This window comes from Nycticebus coucang, chromosome 10 (assembly GCF_027406575.1).
Source record: "Nycticebus coucang isolate mNycCou1 chromosome 10, mNycCou1.pri, whole genome shotgun sequence".
Lineage (NCBI taxonomy): Eukaryota > Metazoa > Chordata > Mammalia > Primates > Lorisidae > Nycticebus > Nycticebus coucang.
This window is the reverse complement of record NC_069789.1, coordinates 103,853,691-103,873,288: the sequence shown is the minus strand read 5'-3', so window position 1 is coordinate 103,873,288 and position 19,598 is coordinate 103,853,691. Positions and strand designations below refer to the sequence as shown.

Below are 19,598 nucleotides of genomic sequence, written 5' to 3'. Positions count from 1 at the left end.
GAAAAGGAGCTGTCAAGTATCTTCCAATTTCCACAAATGAAACTGTCCAGAGCTCTGGGTTTAAAATGTACTTGGCCCAAAATTCAGTAGACAGATTATCCACTTAGTGAATTCAATGCAGCAAAGCTTCAAAGTCCTGGCTTTATTCCCCTTTGAAACAGACTTCTAACCCCATCTTCTCTCCCTTACTAAGTGTGAGTGCTCAGGGAATGCAAACTCATTTTAATCTTTGCTGATGAGAAACAATGAGATAAGTGTACAGGCTGGAAAAAAAAATCATAATATTTGCTCAGAGAGGTACTGTGTTGCACCCCAAGATACCCTCTGCAGGTGCCATAATATAGGCTGAAATTACTATCACTCTAACCACTTTAAGTGGTTTAATGGAAAGAAGTAAGAAGGGAAACACAGGGCTAATTCAGGTAGAGAAAAGGAAGCCTGGTGTGAAAATGGTAGGAGTGATAGAAACTTGGAGTCTCCTGCTGGAGAAAAACCCACCTCCCCAGGCAGTAATCCCTGAGCCTGGGCCTGAGCCTCATGACCCCTGTATGTTACGGTTATACAGACACCTGGACCTAAACTTGTAGGAACCATGTTCCCACGTGTTCCTACATCCTAGGGACTTTCCTTGATTGGCAGAAATGGAAAGCACAGCAGCTCAGCCCCACTCCTTCCCACCTGGAAAGTGCAAATGAACCACAGCACGGGCTTACTTACCTCCTGTCCTCCTCGTACTTGGACCTGGAATGAAAGAAAAAAGAGATGACTCAGACTGCAAAGAAACAGACTCCGCGCCTGGGCAGAGGCTGGGAGGAGGGTAAACTCTTTCTTAGAGGAAGGGAGGGTTGGTGAGGGGAAGTGAAGGAGTACCATGAAATATCAGACTCAGACTCTTGGTCACAGCTCTGCAGCCAGCGTGGGGCACAGGAGGGGAGAGTTCTTACTCCCTAAGGGACTCAGCTAGCACAGGGCTGTGATGATGACAGTGTCCTTCTAGCTAAAAGGAAGGGAAATGTGGAAATAAAGCCTCTTGCTCGCCATCTGTTTCAGTGTCTGAAGTTACTGTGGAGGAAGAGCCTCCCTTTTGTATCCAATGTAGCTACAGCCCTGAACTAGAAGGGCTGACCCTGAGGCAGGAGGAAAGAAGTGAGGAAGCAAAGATGCCTCGAGATCAGATCCAAAGAAACCTATTCATACGAGGTAAATGCTAACAACTAACATTTGAGTGTTTTCTACAGGTCAGGCATTATTTTAAGTTATTTACGTGTATTACTCCATCTAATTATCAAAATATCCCCTGAGAAGTTATTATATCCTCATTTTATGAGACCAAAATTTCATTTCTTTAAAAAAACCATTGTAAATGAGATGCTTATGCTGTCAACAACAGTCTCATATAATTCTGGAGCCTACAATCTCAAAATAGGTTCAGCTGGGTCCTACCTCTATCCCTGGAGTAGGTGGGGGTGATTAATGCCATCTGACCACTGGGAAAACAAAGGTCCAGAAAGACACTGAACTTCGCTACAGGTCAGAGGGTTAAGTCTGCAAAGCACATACTGTTATGATCTCACTTGGTTTTGTCCTCTCTAGCCCAGATCTCTCACCAGATACTAGGTTTGCATGTGCAGCTGCCTACTACATTAGATCTCTGGTCTGATGTCTAAAAGGGATCTCAGGGGCCAGGCGCGGTGGCTCCTAACATTCTGGAAGGCCGAGGTAAGTGGACTGCCTGAGCTCACAAGTTTGAGGCCATCCTGAGCCAGAGTGAGACCTCGTCTCTGAAATAGCCAGGTGTTGTGGCGGGGACTTGTAGTCCTAGCTACTTGAGAGGCTGAGGCAAGAGAATCACTTGAGCCACAGCACTCTACCAAGGGTGACAACAACAACAAAAAATAGCCAGGCATTATGGTGGGTGCCTGTAGTCCCAGCTACTTGGGAGGCTGAGGCAAGAGAATTGCTTAAGCTTGAGAGTTTGAGGTTGCTATGAGCTATGATGCCACAGCACTCTACTAGGGGTGACGTAGTGAGACTTGGTCTCAAAAAAAAAAAAGGGGGGGGGGATCTCAAATTCAATGTGTTCAAAACTCAACTCTGACTTCCCACCATGGAATTGCTCCCCATGCAATTGGCTCTATTTTGACTGATGGCGCTTTTGTCCTTTTAGTAGCCTTGGTAAAAAAAAAAAACCAAACCAAATAAAACCTGGAGTCTTCCCTTTCTTTTTCTCTAACTCCCACACTCAGTTTTTAGGAAATCTACCTGTTGGCTCTACAGTCTAAACACAGTTAGCACTCAGTGGGGCATGGTGGCTAACACCTGTAATCTCAGCACTCTGGGAGGCTGAGGTGGGAGGTCAGCTTGAACAAGTGAGACTGGATCTCTACTAAAAATAGAAAAACTAGCTGGCACTGTGCCAGGCACCTGTAGCCACCCTTCTGGCCGCTACTCAACTTCATCACTAACTTTTCTATTCTGCTCTTGCTACACTGGTGTACTCACCATTGCTCAAATGTGTCTGTCAAGCACGTTCTTACTCTGCCATGGCTGCTTACTCTACCTGGAATGTTCTTACCTAGATGTCTTTGAGGATAACTCCCCCACTTTTTTCAATTGTTGCTTTTTCCATGTGGTTTTCCCTGACTGCCCCATGTCAAATTGCAACGCATTGGCTGTTGCTCTTGACCTCCCCCAGCACTCATTGTTGCTAACCTACTATTTAATTCCCTCACTAATTACACTGGGTGTCTCCCCTCACCCAGTGAAGTAAGCACTACCAGGGGAAGAGGCACTTTGCTCACTGATGCCCCTCAAGAGTGTCTGCTGCAGAACAGTGTGTGGCACACAATAGGAAGGTTGTAAATAACTGCCAAGTTGAAATTTCAGTGTTAACAGAGACTATCAAGATTGTCTAGACCAGTGTTTTATAACCTTTTTTATCTCACAACACACTTGAACCTATAGTCAAACTTTTGTAGCATACTTGAATTATGTTGATCACAAAAAAAGAGTAAAAAAAAAAAAAAAAAAAAGAACATACTTATTGTGCTTTAAATTTCTTTCAAAAATAATTTAATTAATGATCTTTAAAAATTTTTGAGCCAAACCTAAGGTCCTCTCATGGTACACCAGTTGAAAGTCACTGCTGTAGTCTAACTCTGTATAAAAGGGCAAAACCAAGGTCATGTAACTCCTCAGCAAGAAGCAATATTGGGCTAAAAAATGCTTCTGAGTCTGGAAGTGTCCCCACAGAGACTGTGACATTGGGACGTTCATCCCATGGGCCTGTGATACCTTAGAAAGGGGGATCTAGAAAAGCTTGACAAGCACAGCTATGCCAGGGGCTCCTTGAAAAGCTAAACTAGTTTAGTTTTCCGAAGTGATTAGGAAAAGATAGTTATTTCAATTTCCTTCAAACCTGTTCTAGCTTCCACCTAAAAGAACTCTTTATCCACTGGACACTCAGTGCTGGTCTCACTTTTAGCCTCAGATGGGGTCTTGGAGGCAGGAAGGTAAAGGAAGAGGGCTAGAAAGGGGAAGAAGAAAGCTCACATGCCCCTGGGGCCCATGTCACAGCCACCAAATGACTATCAGGGCTCCTGGCTCTGCACCTCCCTGGTGCAGAGATGGCACAACTCTCCCCTCTTTGAGGGTAAGGAGAAGCAGGAAAGAAGTGGAAGGAGCAAAGGCTGGGAAATAGACCCACAAAATAGTCAGCATGCTCTGAGTGTGGGAAGTGGAACTGAAGACTCACAAAATATCTCCAAGGGCAGCCAGCTGCTTCTCAGCCACTTGGCGCTCTCGGAGAAGGTCCCCATCCAGGTCCAGCAGGTCGTTTTCACCATACAAGCTGCCTAGTCCCAGGGTGCGCTTCGTTCTAAGTCAGAGAAATACAGAGAAAGAAATAAATGTACACGCAAACACCCAGTAGACAGACACCCAGAAAGAGCACACACTCACACAAGGAGTGAGACAGGGCTGAGGAGCAGGAGTGTGGGGAGAGAGAAGGAGGGGAAGTGGACGGACCTATAGTCATGGATCTGCTCCTGGATCTCGGGCATGGCTGCCTCCTGAGCTTCAAAGAGCACGCCACGGGCGTCCTCACTACTGCGCAGCCGTGAGTCTGTAGCAGAGGCCCAGAGAAAGCAGAATGGGGAAGGTGTTAGGGAGGTCACGTCTGTAGAGCATCCCAAGGCACTTCAGCTCCCACAACACTGGGAGGAAAGGCTGTCTTTCTGTCCCTGTTAGCCTAAAGGAAGCAGAGCCTAGACATCCCAATCATTCCTGAAATCACTGAAGGAATCCTGATATCTAAGGCTTGAGGCAAGGATATAAACATTTTCTGGATGTTGTTTCAATAAGAGAAGAAATATTAAAGCCCCGCTCCTCGGATATGTCCCAGTGCTGTCCTCCGACATCAAAGTGCACACCTCTGAGAGGCTGAGTCCTTCTCCTGAATCCCAGAGCCAGCTCATGAGGCTAAAAAAGGTGAGTCAGAATCCCCAGGGGGTGAGGGTGAGTCTTTCACATTCCATGAAACCCAAACTCTCCAGTAGAAATTGGAAGATGTCTCTCTGGTCCTTACATCTAGCTCCACTCAGGCTAGGCTAAGACCCTGGGACGGCTGGTTCTCTCTCTGCTCACCCTGTTGCTGTGTCTGGAAGCTCTCTTCCCTGTTGTATGTGCTCATAAATTGTCTCTTTCCAAAAACACCTTCAAACTTCTATCCCCTAAAGAACTGTCTATGATTAGATTCTCAGGCTGACATCCATGTTGCCTGCCTCTGATTCTTCTATTTGTGATTGGAATTAGAAGGGAGCCAGGTAATTGTCCAGGCTGCTGTGTCTTCACTCTGAGCCTGCTGCTATCAGTATTAGCAAGAATTTATAAATACAGAAATAGGGCTGGGCTTGGTGGCTCAGGCCTGTAATCCCCAGCACTTTGGGAGGCTGACATAGAGGTTTGTTTAAGGCCAGGAGCCTGAGACAAACCTGAGCAAAAAAGAGACCTCATCCTTACAAAAAAGAGAAAAATAAGTGGGGTGTGGTAGCGGGCACCTGTAGTCCCCAGGTACTCGGGAGGATGAGGTGGGAGGATCACTTGGGCTTACGAGTTTGAGGTTGCTGTGAGCTAGACTGATGCCAAAGCACTCCAGCCTGAGCAACAGAGTGAGAGACCCTGTCTCAGAAAAAAAACAAACAGGCTCGGCACCTGTAGCACAGTAGTTAACAGCACCAGCCACATACACTGAGGAGCCTGGCAAGTTCAAACCCTGCCCTGACCAGCAAAACAACAATGACAACTGTAACAAAAAAATAGTCATACTCATGAGGCTAAAAAAGGTGCTGTGGTGGGTGCCTTATAGTCCCAGCTACTTGGGAGGCTGAGGTAAAAGAATTGCTTAAGCCCAAGAGTTGGAGGTTGCTGTGAGCTGTGATGCCACAGCACTCTACAAAGAACATAGTAAGACTTTGTCTCAAAACAAAAACAAAACAAAACAAAACAAACCACCCTCCACCCCCTGGGGATTCTGACTCCATGTAGGATGAAGTGAGGCTCTGATTTTTATATTTTTTAAAAGAGTTACTCTGATGACTGACCTGGCTTACAAATCCCTGATCAAGTCCAGTTTCCTCTTTACCCAGGTAAATAACCGAGTCCCCAAGAGAAAGGCTGGCAGAAATGGGCTCAAGTCTAACTTCAAGTCCAGCGTCTTACCACAACAAACTCCCCCAGGCGAGTGAGCTCCCAGGCAGGGTCTGACCTATTTACACCTGACCATAAGCTACTGGGCAGTGTCCTTCTCCTGTATGAGAGGATGGTTGCCCAATGACAGGGATTATATCCCCTCTGTCATCTGGAGCCTCCAGGGAGCTCAGGACAAAAAGGGCACCAAGCAGAGATTAACTGACCAATGAGCCAACTTACCAATTTCAGCCTGTAACATCTCAGGGATCTTCACTCTCAGAGGCTGAAACCAAGAGTGGGTAGAAGCAGTGAGGAGACTGACCATCTGCAGGTGAGGGGCATGGCAGCACAGCCTTCTTGCCTTTTGTGCCTCTATCTACCCACGCTCCTCTCATCTTCTCCTACTGTACCACCTTGCTTTTAGGCTAAGATTTTTGCTAAATGGAATCTGAGGTTATGTGTCAAGCTGAGACTTGACTCTGCAGGTTTACCACTCTTATGCTAAGGTCACTGGGTGCACAGAAGGGCCATGTTGTTCCAAAAAGTGGACTGGTGCTAAGTTAGCAGTGAAGAAAAGCCTTTACCAGGATATTTGGTGGATTTTCTTTCCTCTTCACTTTCAAGGGAAAACTGGCCTCATGTCACCTATAGGGAGTCCTAAAAGTCACCCCTAAAGTTTCCATATATATGGAAAATATTTTATACATAAAGATGTACCTTATTTACAGAATATTCACTACAGAATTTTACAAAGAGATGGCCAACGTGCAGAGAATAAATAGAAAATATTTTGTAAAATTCTGTATTGAATATTTTGTAAATAAAGGCACATCTGTACAGTGGCAGGAGGGACACCTTGTAGTCTTGCAGTTAGAATAGTGTCTGGTTTCACTTTATGAGTCCCTGACATACTGAATATTGGGGTGGTTCTGTAATGATCAACAGAGAATAGCTAGCAGTTCTCACCTCATCCCTCAATACCCGTTTAAGGAGATAAACAAACAAAAAATCTTGAGAAAAGATTCAAAAAATCAATTTTTCTCAACCTTTTTAGCCCTAGCGGCTTAGGGCTAGAAGAATAACATCATCTTGGAATTAATCTATTTGATCAGATTAGAAATTCTGGATGGGAACTGGCCTCTGCAGATAGAGGTACTTTTGTCAGCGGGACCCCAATACAGTCTTGGAACTATGTCTAGGTGCAGAGTGCTTTCTATCCCAGCACACGGGGGTTCCCACCTGACTCCTGAATACAGAGTGCCTTCCATCCCAGCACACAGGGGTTCCCACCTGACTCCTGAATACCGAGTGCTTTCCATTCCAGTACCATGGGGGCTCCCACCTGACTCCTAGGTGCAGAGTGCTTTCCATCCCAGTACCACAGGGGCTCCCACCCAACTCCTAACTTTGGGCAGTAACAGCACATCAGTCTAAACTACAGAAACTGGGTTCTCCTCTTGCCTCATTGATCTAAATCCCTGGATACCTCTGAACACCTTAGCAAACTGATGTCTGGCTGCTAAAGGTGGCATCCCCAGAACATGAAACAGTTGTCTGTGCTTCGGGCAAGCAGCTGTTTCTTTATCTCAGGGATAGGGAAGTCAGAGAGGGTTGGTGGGAACTAGGGCACTGTTTCAGGGACAGCAATCAGAATTTGGCATAATCTCTCTTTCTTAGGTGTATTCTACATGGAATAAAAGTATAGAGAGATCAATCTTTTGGGAGTGGAGCTAGGAACAGAATCCAGGAATCCCTCAGCTTAGACTTCTCTTTAAGAACCTAACTCTACCTGGACTGAATGTTTTGCTTCATTTTTCTCTGCCTCTGAGTATAAAGAAATTATAATCTAGTCCATGACTACCTTACCGCATTTTTCTCTAGGAAAATGTTCCAAATGTCTTTTCCCAAGCTCCGGGACTCCTTGGAATTCGTTTGCTGATAAACTTCTACACACAAGTAAAACAACTAAGAGGAGAGACAAACTGGGTTAAATCAGTGACTTTCAACCAAGGGTTACTTTGCCCCTTGGGGATAGTTCGCAATGTACAGAAACATTTTTAGCTGTCACAACTCCCAGGCAAATGAAGCACTACTGGCATCTAGTGGGTAAAGTCCAGTGGATGCAGCTAAATATACCCAAATGCACAGGACAGGCTACCCCAGCAATGAATTCTCCAGTTCAGAATATCAACAGGGCCAAGGCTGAGAAACCCCAGGTTGGGAGATGTTCAGAAGCCCCTGGTAAAATGATCCTGCCCCTCCCCCCATGCACATCCTCAGAGTTGATCCCTCCTCAACACTGCCTTCTTCACACTGGACATTTTCCTTTGGCCTGTACTTGCTCATCTCCTGCTTCCCATTTCTCTTTGACACGTCTGTCTGTATTCAGGAATGCTTCTCAGACTCCGGTACCTAGGAGTCTCATACAGGTATTCAGTAAACACCTGAGCAAACAGATGTCCACTATGGCTGCTAAAGCTGGCATCCCTAGAACATGAAACAGCAGTCTGTGCCTTGGGCAAGCAGCTCATCCTGGGGAAGACAACACCAACCTCTCTCCTCCACTGCTGCTTCCTTTCTAAGCAGCTGGGAAGCGTGAGAGAAATAGTGAAGTTGCTGCTCTGAGCACTGTGCCAGGAGACTCTGTCTTCACCACCTGCACATTTCTCTTTGTTGTCACCTTCAGATTGAGGGCCCTTTATCACCTTGCTCTCCATCAAATTTCTTATAGGGCCACTCTCTCAGCTCCCTAGTCAATATGTGTTTACCTTCATTCAAAACACTCTAGAAAGGGCATCTGCCTCAAGAAGCCTTCCTAAGCTAGTCAAGAATGCCAGTTTTCCTGGCCTAGCTCTTCTCACTCCTCCTAGACTACTGAAAGAGTTTGCTGTGTCACATACAGTAAAAGAATCCCTTCCGCTTCAGTTTCATACTCTTTCCTATTTTGTCTCTGTCCTTGAAGCTCCTGACTGTGCCCCTGGCTCTGACCTGTAACACCCGGAGAACAGGAGTGGAAGCTGAAGCACTGTCAGGACCCACGTTTCTGACTCACCAGTGGGCTGGGGTCTGCCTGAGAGAAGATGTAGCGCAGAAAGACGCCCAGGTGAGCTGGACGCGACTTCAGTTTCTCAAGATCCTGGAAGATGATGTCACTCTGGAAGGCGAAAGGGTGACAGTGGCTGGGACGTGTGCAGGCCACAGCACAGGCTGCCCAGGTCAGCTTCCAGGAGATCCCCCTTCCAGGGTATGTAAGCAAGGCCCCCTCCCCAGGTCCCTTCATAGCTGTGCTAGTCGGACAGCTTCTAGGCAAAAGCAGCTGTACACAGAAGGATGATGAAAGGAGAAAACCAGGAGACCGTTACCTCGTTGTTGAAATAACCCGGGTCATAATCTTCCTCTGGGCCGATAATTAAAGGCTTTGGGCTTTGATCTACACCCTAGAGGAGAGAGTCAAGTTCTAGAGATGAGGGGTTAGGATAGGGACTCACCCCCCCTCAACTAAGTCTGTCTAGCATAGCACAGCACTCGCAAAGAAAGCCACGCAGGCCTGATGAATGTGGGCATCTCACTACCACCCCCCAAATCTCAGAGCACAGATGAAATGATTTCTACTTGCAGGAAGTCAGTTGCTTCTGGGTGGGGCAGGGCAGACACAGAACAGCCTCGTCACATGACACACGAAGATGGGAAGTAAGAGAAAAGCTCTCTTCCTGTTTGCAAAAGATCTGGGGAGGGAGTGCCAGCCAACAAAGAACCTATAGTTCATGCTGTTTGGGGCTTTGCTGTTTTCCTTAACTTTAGCATAACTTCTAGTGTCCCCCCCAGTGCTACTGAAGTGAATCAGTGCCTAGGAAGTGCTGGTGGCTAAGTAACTGTCTGACAGAGCCTGGAGTGGATCCATCTTCCTGAACAAAAAGGGAATGACAGGGCTGGTCTTCCTCAAACATCATTTGCTATTTCCCTTGTCTGGTTAAGAGTCTATGGTAGAGCCCTATTACCTAAGACCCAAACTTCTTAGACTAGTTTTTCTTTCTTTCTCCCCTTATGCTAATTTTAATATAAACCTAATTCTAACCAATATGGCATTGATTTAGGAATAAGAGACTTCATATTACAAAAGCTTTCAGAAGCTTTACTGGACAAATTTTTCTCCTAAAGGTTTTCTAGCTTTCAAAGATTTTTCCCCCCCCAACTGTATTTTTTACTCAGTTTTATCTCCTTCATTCCCAGTGATCCCCCAACATAGACTGTGCTCCTTGAGCCACCAAGGTCACTCTGGCTGGCCTACTTTCATCCGGGCTCAGCGACCTTCATATCAGGTGTTCCTGATAGTGCCCTCGATGCTTCTTACTCCTTTTCTGTTCTCCTGGATATTCACAGACTCTACACCCAGAATGGCTGAGTAACCGAACATGAGAGACCCAGAAAGTATCTCAGAGATTAGTCTAATGTTCATCTATAATTGAAAAACAGTAAGGCCCAGAGCAAAAGACAGGCATGTTACAAGCTGCAGAGTCAGGCCTCCTATGCTGCATTTGTATTTCTCAGACACATCCTGAGTACCCGCTAGTACCCTAGGCTCTCAACTCCTGGGGGTCCAAGATCTCTTGGAGGTGGAGAACAAGCACTTTGGCTCTACTTGGGTCTCTGGTGAAACTTGAAAAACACGAGGTTTTTGCTTGTTTTGCGGGGTGGATTTTTTTTTTTTTTTTTGCAGTTTTTGGCCACCTCTGGTATATGGGGCTGGCGTCCTACTCCTTGAGCCACAGGTGCCGCCTCATGGGCAGGGGGGATTTTTTAAAAAAAGATTTACAAATACATATTCTTTCTGATTATAAAAGCAGAATATGCTTACCAAAAACCCAAACATTGTGGCTGGGTGTGATGGCTCACACCTATAATCCTAACACTCTGGGAGGCAGAGGTGGGTGGATTGCCTGAGCTCAGGAGTTCAAGACCAGCCTGATCCAGAGCAAGACCTCATCTCTAAAAATTTTATAGCCAGGTGCTGTGGCAGACGCCTGTAGTCCCAGCTACTTGGGAAGCTGGGGCAAGAGAATTACTTGAGCCCAAGAATTTGAGGTTGCTGTGAGCTGTGATGCCATGGCACTCTCCGAGGGTGACAAGGTGAGACTTTGTCTCAAAACAAACAAACAAACAAAAAAACCCAAATAAACAAATAAAAGCCCAAACCTTATAGAATTATGGAACACCAAGTGAGAGTTCCCTATGCTTCTGGCTCCCTGCTGCCACCAGCCCTGGGGCAGTACAGGTCCCCTCCAGGTGCTCACTAACATGTAGCTGGGACCACACCATATCTGCTCTGCACACTCAGAAGCAGCCACTTAAACAGTTTTCAGAAAATGAACAAAATCAGTGAACAAGGACTCTAAGACCACTCACTCCACGTCTGCTCCTGTCAACCACCTAAAGGAAAACAACCCCTAGGAAGATAATGTTCACATACCGCCTACCCCTCTGCCCCCCCCACCCCGCCGCCCGCCACCATGAGCAATCTGAACTTGTCTTTTGGTTCTACAAAGGGAGGAGTGTGGGAGTGGAACAGAGAAAGAGCAGCGGGAGGGGAAGTGGTGCTGTACCTGGGCCAGGAGAACTATGTCCTCCCTCTGACCTTGCCAGCACAGGCTAAGCTTTGAAAGGTCTTAGCCTTCTCTGCCTCACTTTTCTCACTTACCACATGAAGATTCTAACAACCACCTCCTTTCCTGTCTGTGAGAATTAAATGAGATTTTTTTATAAAAGCTCTAGCACAGCAGCTGGTAATTTAGCATTTAATACACACTGAATGTATTTCCACACCTTTCCCCTCCAACTTCTAAGAATAGCTAAATTCTATTTGAAGGGTAAAACCAGAGTATCAATTGTATTCTTCTTTTGTAGACTAGCTCTTGATTAGAATTTTCTTTTGATGACTGTGTAACTCTGAATTTAAGAAAAATAGGATTTGCCTAGGCCACGTCCTCTGTCTATAGATCATACTGTAAAACCTCAGTTTCAATAAGTTTAAGCTCCACACTCTGGATAAGTCCTCCTTAAGATGACACGCAGAAGACAGTTTTTACTAGTTCCATTCCAAAGTATTCGCTCATTCATTCAGAAAACATGAAGTGTCTACTATCTATCAGGCCCCTGCTAGGTACTCAGCACATAAAGATTAATTAAGCCTAGTGGGGAAATCAGACTTGTAAACACAGAGTAACAGCAGAGGGTACATATGGTAATAGAAAAAAAGATGCTGCTTGGAACTCTAAACTCTAAGGGAGAAGGCAAGTTTCCTAAAATCACACCACCACCAAAGGGAGCTCACGAGATGTGTGCAGAACTGGGAGTTGAGGGTGGTGGTGAGTGGGTGTGGGCAGATAGGAGAGGGTGAAGGCAGGAAACTGTAACCCCACTGTCTGGAGTTACTCTGTATAAAAAGCCTCCTGAGTGAGAGAACAAGATGGCCACCTCAAGCCCACACACTTCTACATGAGACCTACCCAGCAATTTGTCATGGCACAAAGTAAGGCTCAGGGTTTTGTTCAGAGGAGAGAGGAAAAGAGAAAAATTAGATCTAGATTCTAGGATCTAGCAACACCCAGGGCTAGACTTAACCAACCTGCCGATTAACTGGTAGCTCACTGATGACTTGTATTTGGCTAAACATTAGGATTATTGTTCACTGTTTTCTTCCTTATACCATCTCTACCTAAAATTATTTTAGAGATGTCATTTTCTGAAGACCTCCTCTTGGACTCAGAGATTAACAGGTATCCAGAGTTAAGTTAGCAACTTTCAAACTTTTTTTAAAAAAGAGACAGGGTCTCACTCTGTCACCTACGCTGGAGTGCAGTGGCATGATTATAGCTCACTGCAGCCTCCAACACCTGGGCTCAAGTGATTCATCTACCTCAGCCTCCTCAGTAGCTATGACTACAGGTGTGCACCACCCAGCAAATTTTTAATTTTTTTGTAGAGGTGTGGTCTTACTATGTTGCCTGGGTTGGTCTCAAACTTGCTGTCCTCAAGTGATCCTTCCGTCTTGGCCTCCAAAAGTTCTGGCATGAGCCACCACTCCGGGCTCAAACTTTATTTGAACATAACGTACAATAATAAATACATAACTTTTAATAATAAATCACTGCAAGTTAAGTACATGTAACTAAAACAAATTTCACCAAACTATACTTATTCTTATTACACTGGATAAATGCTAACGTTTTCTTTTCCATACTCTTTTACTACATTAAAATTAATGCAGGGCGGCACCTGTGGCTCAAGGAGTAGGGCGCCAGTCCCATATGCCGGAGGTGGCGGGTTCAAACCTAGCCCTGGCCAAAAACCAAAAAAAAAAAAAAAAAAGGGCAGCGCCTGTGGCTCAGTGAGTAGGGCGCCGGCCCCATATGCCGAGGGTGGCGGGTTCAAACCCAGCCCCGGCCAAACCGCAACAAAAAAATAACCGGGCATTGTGGCGGGCGCCTGTAGTCCCAGCTACTCGGGAGGCTGAGGCAAGAGAATCGCGTAAGCCCAAGAGTTAGAGGTTGCTGTGAGCTGTGTGAGGCCACGGCACTCTACCCGAGGGCAGTACAGTGAGACTCTGTCTCTACAAAAAAAATAAATAAATAAAATAAATGCTGGTATCGTGACTTACCAAATGGTGACAACCATAGTTTGAAAATACTACCTGCATACTGTGAAAACACCACCGTTTTCCAGTGCGAAAAGTACACTACTGGTGGAACTCAGGGTGATTTTTAAATAAGATAATTTTTTGTTGAGGCTCAAAATGATTTTAGGTTGTACCTGGACATGGCAATAAAATAATACTGAATTATATAGTAAGAAAGTGAAGCTTCTTTTTGGTTCTCATTCAATCCTTTCATTTTCACCCAGAAGAAGTCTCAGCTTGGTGCCAAGCATAGCTTTCATTCTTTAATAAAGGCAGACTTGGCCTAGGCTTTGAAAAGCAATAGAATCAGATAGCACCTGTGGCTCAGTGGGTAGGGCGACGCCCCATATATGGAGGGTGGCAGGTTCAAACCCGGCCCCGGCTAAACTGTAACAAAAAAATAGCTGGGCATTGTGGCGGGTACCTGTAGTCCCAGCTACTCAGGAGGCTGAGGCAAGAGAATCACCTGAGCCCAGGAGTTGGAGGTTGCTGTGAGCTGTGACGCCATGGCACTTTACCGAGGGTGATAAAATGAGACTCTATCTCTTAAAAAAAAAAAAAAGAAAAGCAATAGAATCTTGCTTGAGTTTATTTTTCACCTTGTTTAAAATTTTATCTATTTTTTGAATAAGTGCTACATTTGTATAATTTAAAATTAAAAGGATGCAAAGGGTGGTGCCTGTGGCTCAGTGGGTAGGGCACCGGCCCCATATACCGAGGGTGGCAGATTCAAACTCAGCCCCAGCTGAACTGCAACCAAAAAATAGCCGGGCATTGTGGTGGGCACCTGTGGTCCCAGCTACTCGGGAGGCTGAAGCAAGAGAATCACCTAAGCCCAGGAGTTAGAGGTTGTTGCGAGCAGTGTGATGCCACGGCACTCTACTTAGGGTAATAAAGTGAGATGCTACAAAAAAAAAAAAAAAAGATGCAAAAAGGTAAATACAGTGAAAAGTCTTCCTTCCACTTCTATTCTTGAGCCTTCTAACTCCCCTCCTCAGAGGCAACCACCACCCAGAGCTGCTCCTCTTTTTAACATAAATGGCAGCTTTCTAGGTAGAATTTAACAAAATTGTTTCTAATATTAGTGTCCTAAAATACAAGATCTTAACTGAGGAAAAGATTTTGCTAAGGGACTAGAAAACTGAAAATTAGTAATCTAGAGAAACACTGAATAAACCTACTTCCCAATCTATACACATATTAAAAGAGAGACCAGCTATCGGCTCCTTAGCTGACTCTTCACATGGGAACTGAGGCAGCCTTACTTTCCTATTTTTATTTCTACCATGATCCTTTTTTTTTTTATTTTACTATTTATTCTTTGAGTGACTATCTCAGTTTGGGGCGCTGGAGCAGGGCTTTAGTTTGACCATCCAACACAACATACTGGTAAGACCTGTGCCTCCAAGTCTCAATCCCAAAACAGAGGGGGAGCTGCAGCATGGCTCTAGTCACTCACCTGGTCGCTGGCTGGGGGTGCCGGTGCATCTGAGCCATGGCGCCTGTGGTGCTGGGTCACCCGGGCTGTGATCACAGGGGAGGTCCGAGGACTGTCTAGCCCAGGATCTGAGAGCACTGAGTTCCGATTAACCAATGACTAGAGGGACAGAGAATTCTGTGTCAAGAAACCTCAGCCAGATGACCCCCAGGCTCAGCTCATTTGGTGGTGAAACTGCACTTACAACATTAGTGAACAGAATCAATACTTGTTCTTACCTGGCATTATACTAAGCCCCTGCTTGATTACATATTATCTCACTCAATTTTCACAACAGCCTTGATACTACCATTCCTCTCACTTTCACACAAAAAACTAAGACTCCCAAGAGATTGCAAGGTCTGCTAAAGGTCAAAGAGTTAGTAATGAAGTACGCGCTCGCTTTAACTCCAGTATACACTCTTCTTCAACTATGCTGCCTTCCAGATAATGTCAACTATAGATTCTTTAGGACCCCTTCCGACCCCACTTTTTTGGTGACTCTCCTACACATTGACCCCTTCACATGTATTCATCATCTTCCCACAGATAGGAGCAGCGAGGAAATAAAATGCCAAATGTTACCTAAAATTAGGTTTTTAACATGTTCTCAACCACTTATTCACATATGTAATTAATCTGGTTAGGTAAAAATTTTGTTGTCAGCATTACTGCTTCTTCCACCCACTCTTACTCTGTATTGCAGACTAACAAAGTTTATGGTGTATACAGATTGAGAACACCTGGAAGAGATGGCTTTGAGGTCAAAACCTGAAATTCTTCTGACATTTCCAGGAAAGATGAGCTGCTCAAAGAAAAGACCCATGGCAAAGAGAGACTACAACTTCTGATTCAGCTGGGTTCACTGTATTAATCTAAGATATTATTCCTGGCCAGGTAGAAATGTTGTTTTAGTCATGTCACTGAGATGATTTGTTTCTCTGCTCCCTCCCTCTTCAAGGCCTGCTATGGTTAAGGACTGGCCTCCCGCTGCACTGCTCTCTACGGATCAGAGCTCACGGTGGTGGTGGGGAAGCCAGGTTTGATGATCTCACATGTAGTAAGCACTGAAACCCCTCTTTTGGAACTCAGAGCACAATGACTAAAATCGTCGGAACTAGGCCCATAGAAGAGGTGCCCCGAGGACAGGCCGGAGGCCTTGATGCATTGGTGAGCTGCCTGGGGAAGGGACAAAAGTGTGTTCTTAATGAGCCTCCCCTTGCTGGCACTCACCTCACTGAGGGAAGGAAAACGTTCTGTCCCAGACTCCAAGCCACTGTCACCCTCCTGGGAATCCAGAGAGAGCCGGCCTGAGAAGAAAGCAGTTTACTTAGTAAGGAAGGGGCTATGGGCAAGAAGACCCTTTATTCTGGGCATCTGTGCCTAGGGCAGGACAGGGACGCTGTCACCTTGTAGTTCCCTTCTGCTCTTTCATCTCATGACCCCTAGACTCAGACACTCCCTGGATGCACCTCTCCCATCCTCTCACATCTAGCATCCACCTACCTCTGTTCCTGGGTTCAGATCTTGTCACCTTCTGCGGTGAGACTGCATAGCTATCTCACAGTCATCCCTGTATATTTGTACTGCTTTCTCTCATTATTCTATTTCCCAGAGGGCAGGTGCTATGTATTTTCTTTCCCAGAACCTACCCCACAGGGAGGGAAAGTAGACAAGAAACCTGGACTAGAGGTATGCCAGAGAAAAAGGGGTTGGGGGGGAGACTCACCTTCTGATGGTCTCAGGCTGATATCACCATAGAGTGGAAGTATGTCCTAAAAGAGAAAGGCCCGGAAGGTGGGCAAATTCTGTGAGCTTCTCCCTACTGTTTGCTTCCTTCAATCACAGCCTTATTTGTTTACAATGGGTGGCCTCTTCTGCTTCATTGCCTCAAAATGCCCACCCTAGGAGAAACATGGCTTCTTCCGCACAGTTTGAGAATGACAGCCCCTAACGGTGGAAAGGGGGGGGGGGGCGGTATCAAAAGCAAAATTCTTGCCTCTGTCTTTATCCATCACACAGGACCTCAAAGCATCTAATGCCTTATTTGGGTACAAGAAAAAACTTCCTAACTATCAAAGAGCCTTGGACTGGCTGACCCAGACAGTGTGGAAGAAACGATGTTGATAGTGTTTTACTATTTACAAAGCACTTCCCCGCATCACATTTAATATTTTAATGACTCTGAGTTAGGAATGTTACTTCCATGTTGTTAATGAGGAAACAGAAGCTCAGTGACCCAAAGTAACTTGCCCAAGCCACACAGCAGGTCAACTCTAAAGCCAGGCCTGGAGCTCAGACGTCACACTCAAAGCTCAGTGCCTCACACTCACCACCCCGCAGCATGACCAACAGGGGCAACAGCATCAGACCCTGTTCTACAGGTGAGCTTTACATGTGACAAGGACAGTAAGGCTCCTAAGACTGAAGTGATTGCCAATAGTCTTAAAGGTGGGAATTAAGAGCTGGGATCTGAATCCAGGTGGTGTAAGTCTACAACCCGAGCTCCTACCAACCATGTACCATATTTTCTTTCAGAAAATGAAGCAGTTTAAATTTATTTGCCTGTGTTTCTCAAACTTTTTTGATCTGGATGCTCTAAAAAGTGAAGTAGATAATCTTTAAGTAATTTTTATTTGCTTTGGCAAGTATTCTTGGAGACCTTGAAGTTTCAGGAGCTTTACTTCTCATTCACCCAAAGAATTAAGACCTGATGGACATAAGTAAGACACTAGTAGTACAGACCCCGACAAAAGCAGATAAGGAACCGGGTACGCCCTGGAACCTTCCATAAAGCACAGTAGAGGCTGATGTGGATCCTTTACATGGCTGACTTAAAAGACCCTTTACTTGAAGGATAGGTGGTAGAAACAGGTACCAGATGAACATTCAGTGAAACAAGTATAAAAATAGACATGAGGAAATTACTCAGAAGATAAGGATAATTATCTTCTTAGGATAGGAGACTTCTTTAGGAGTCTAAAGCCGTAGTAGGATCTATTTCTTCCCATTGCATCTGGAAGTTCTTGGAGGGTAAGACATAGGCTTTTTCTTTCTTGGTATCCTAAGTGTCATAACAGTGCTCAGCCTTCTGATGCTAAAAAAAGAACTGCTGACCTTTACTTTCTTGTAAAATACTGAAGATTTAGACCAGCTCACCTTTGGGTAATGTCATACCTTGAGAGGCCTTGTCCTTGTTTTCTCCCTTACTCTCCCCCCAGTCCAACTGCATGGGGCCTTTCCTCAAGCTAAGCTTACTGTCACTCACCACTAAGCCACCAGTCTCCTGCTGGATCTTCAGCTGTAACTGAGAGACTCGCCGCCGGGCACCTTCGATCTGCTCTTCCAGCAGGCTGGCAGGGTTCCGGCTATACTCCTCACAGATACGCTGGGGAGGGGTGAGGAAGAGAAGGGAGGGGTGAGGAGCAGAAAGAAGAGGGGGAAAGGCAGAGAGGGGTTAGTAGAGAATGGGCAACTCATCTGTGAGAATAGGCAGTTATTCCAAAACAAAGAAGAGACAGAAGAGGTCTCTGCCTTCTAGCAGACATGTTACTTCGCCATCATTTAGGATGGGGAAAAGGGGTAAGCGATGAAAAACAGAACATGTGAAGCAATTGGAAAAAGAAGATAAAACACAAAGCCCTATTCTAATCTAACCTACTCCTCAAGGTCTGGCATAAGTCCCATACCCTAAGTGAGGTCTTCTTCGACTGCCACTCAAGTAGACAGTACAGTAGAACCTCTGTAAGTTGACCACCCAAGGGACTGTGACAATGTATATGTACTTTACTTTCTTGTACAGCTTTTATTGGAGAATATCATACAAAATCAAAATACAATAAAGTCATACATACAGTATCATACAAAATCAATGTATTCACTGTTTTCTCATGGTTTAATCATTCTTTCGGGCAAAAAAAAGCCAATCTTGGTCTGTTTTATTTTTTTCTTTTTTGAGATAGAGTCTCACTCTGTTGCCCTGGTGAGAGTAGAGTATATAGAGTGCCATGGTGTCATGATAGCTCACAGCAATCTCAAACTACTGGGCTCAAGTGATCCTCCTGCTGCAGCCTCCTGAATAGATGGGACTACAGGTGTCCACCACAATGCCTGGCTAATTTTTCTGTTATTATAGAAGGGATTACACTCTTGCTTAGACTGGTCTAGAAGTCCTGAGCTTAAGGGATCCACCTGCCTCAGGCTCCCAGAATGCTTGGATTACAGGTGTGAGCCACTATGTCCAGCCTGTTTCTTATTCTTTTTTTTTTTTTTTCTGTAGAGACAGAGTCTCACTGTACCACCCTTGGGTAGAGTACCATCAGGTCACACGGCTCACAGCAACCTCCAACTTCTGGCCCTACGCAATTCTCTTGCCTCAGCCTCCCAAGCAGCTGGGCCTACAGGCGCCCGCCACAACGCCAAGCTATTTCTTTGTTGCAGCTTGGCCGGGGCTAGGTTTGAACCCGCCACCCTCAGCATATGGGGCTGGCGCCCTACTCACTGAGCCACAGGCACCACCCTTGTTTCTTATTCTTATTACAAACGTTAAGTGGAGAAAGCACTCTCAATGCTGGCTATATCAACGAGCATACCTGGGTGGTTTTCCCACTACAAATGACTTTAACTGTATTATCAGATGCCTGACGTCCTCTTCTTTTGGAGTATGCAATTTCTATGTCATCCTCACTGGCTTCTTCCACTCATTAGCTGCTTCACACAATTTTACACTGGTTTATCCTTTGGTCAATATTCCTTGGAAAG

At 45.4% G+C, this 19,598-nt stretch overlaps 1 protein-coding gene across 12 annotated transcripts in view; it reads right to left on the bottom strand.

Moving 5' to 3' along the window:
* Positions 1-19,598, bottom strand: part of ARHGEF11 (Rho guanine nucleotide exchange factor 11) — a 122,104-nt gene that overhangs the window by 21,762 nt on the left and 80,744 nt on the right. For 9 of the 12 annotated variants that reach the window (XM_053604202.1, XM_053604209.1, XM_053604206.1 and 6 more), the window contains 11 exons: positions 18,106-18,225; positions 16,567-16,612; positions 16,071-16,147; positions 14,820-14,957; positions 9,051-9,125; positions 8,741-8,842; positions 7,555-7,653; positions 5,929-5,971; positions 4,027-4,123; positions 3,755-3,877; positions 718-741 (listed from right to left, as the gene is read on the bottom strand). In XM_053604202.1, the coding sequence (XP_053460177.1) occupies positions 718-741; positions 3,755-3,877; positions 4,027-4,123; positions 5,929-5,971; positions 7,555-7,653; positions 8,741-8,842; positions 9,051-9,125; positions 14,820-14,957; positions 16,071-16,147; positions 16,567-16,612; positions 18,106-18,225 (944 nt within the window). The remainder of the gene's footprint in view (positions 1-717; positions 742-3,754; positions 3,878-4,026; positions 4,124-5,928; positions 5,972-7,554; positions 7,654-8,740; positions 8,843-9,050; positions 9,126-14,819; positions 14,958-16,070; positions 16,148-16,566; positions 16,613-18,105; positions 18,226-19,598) is intronic. The other 3 variants (XM_053604210.1, XM_053604211.1, XM_053604212.1) reach the window with 1 other exon arrangement.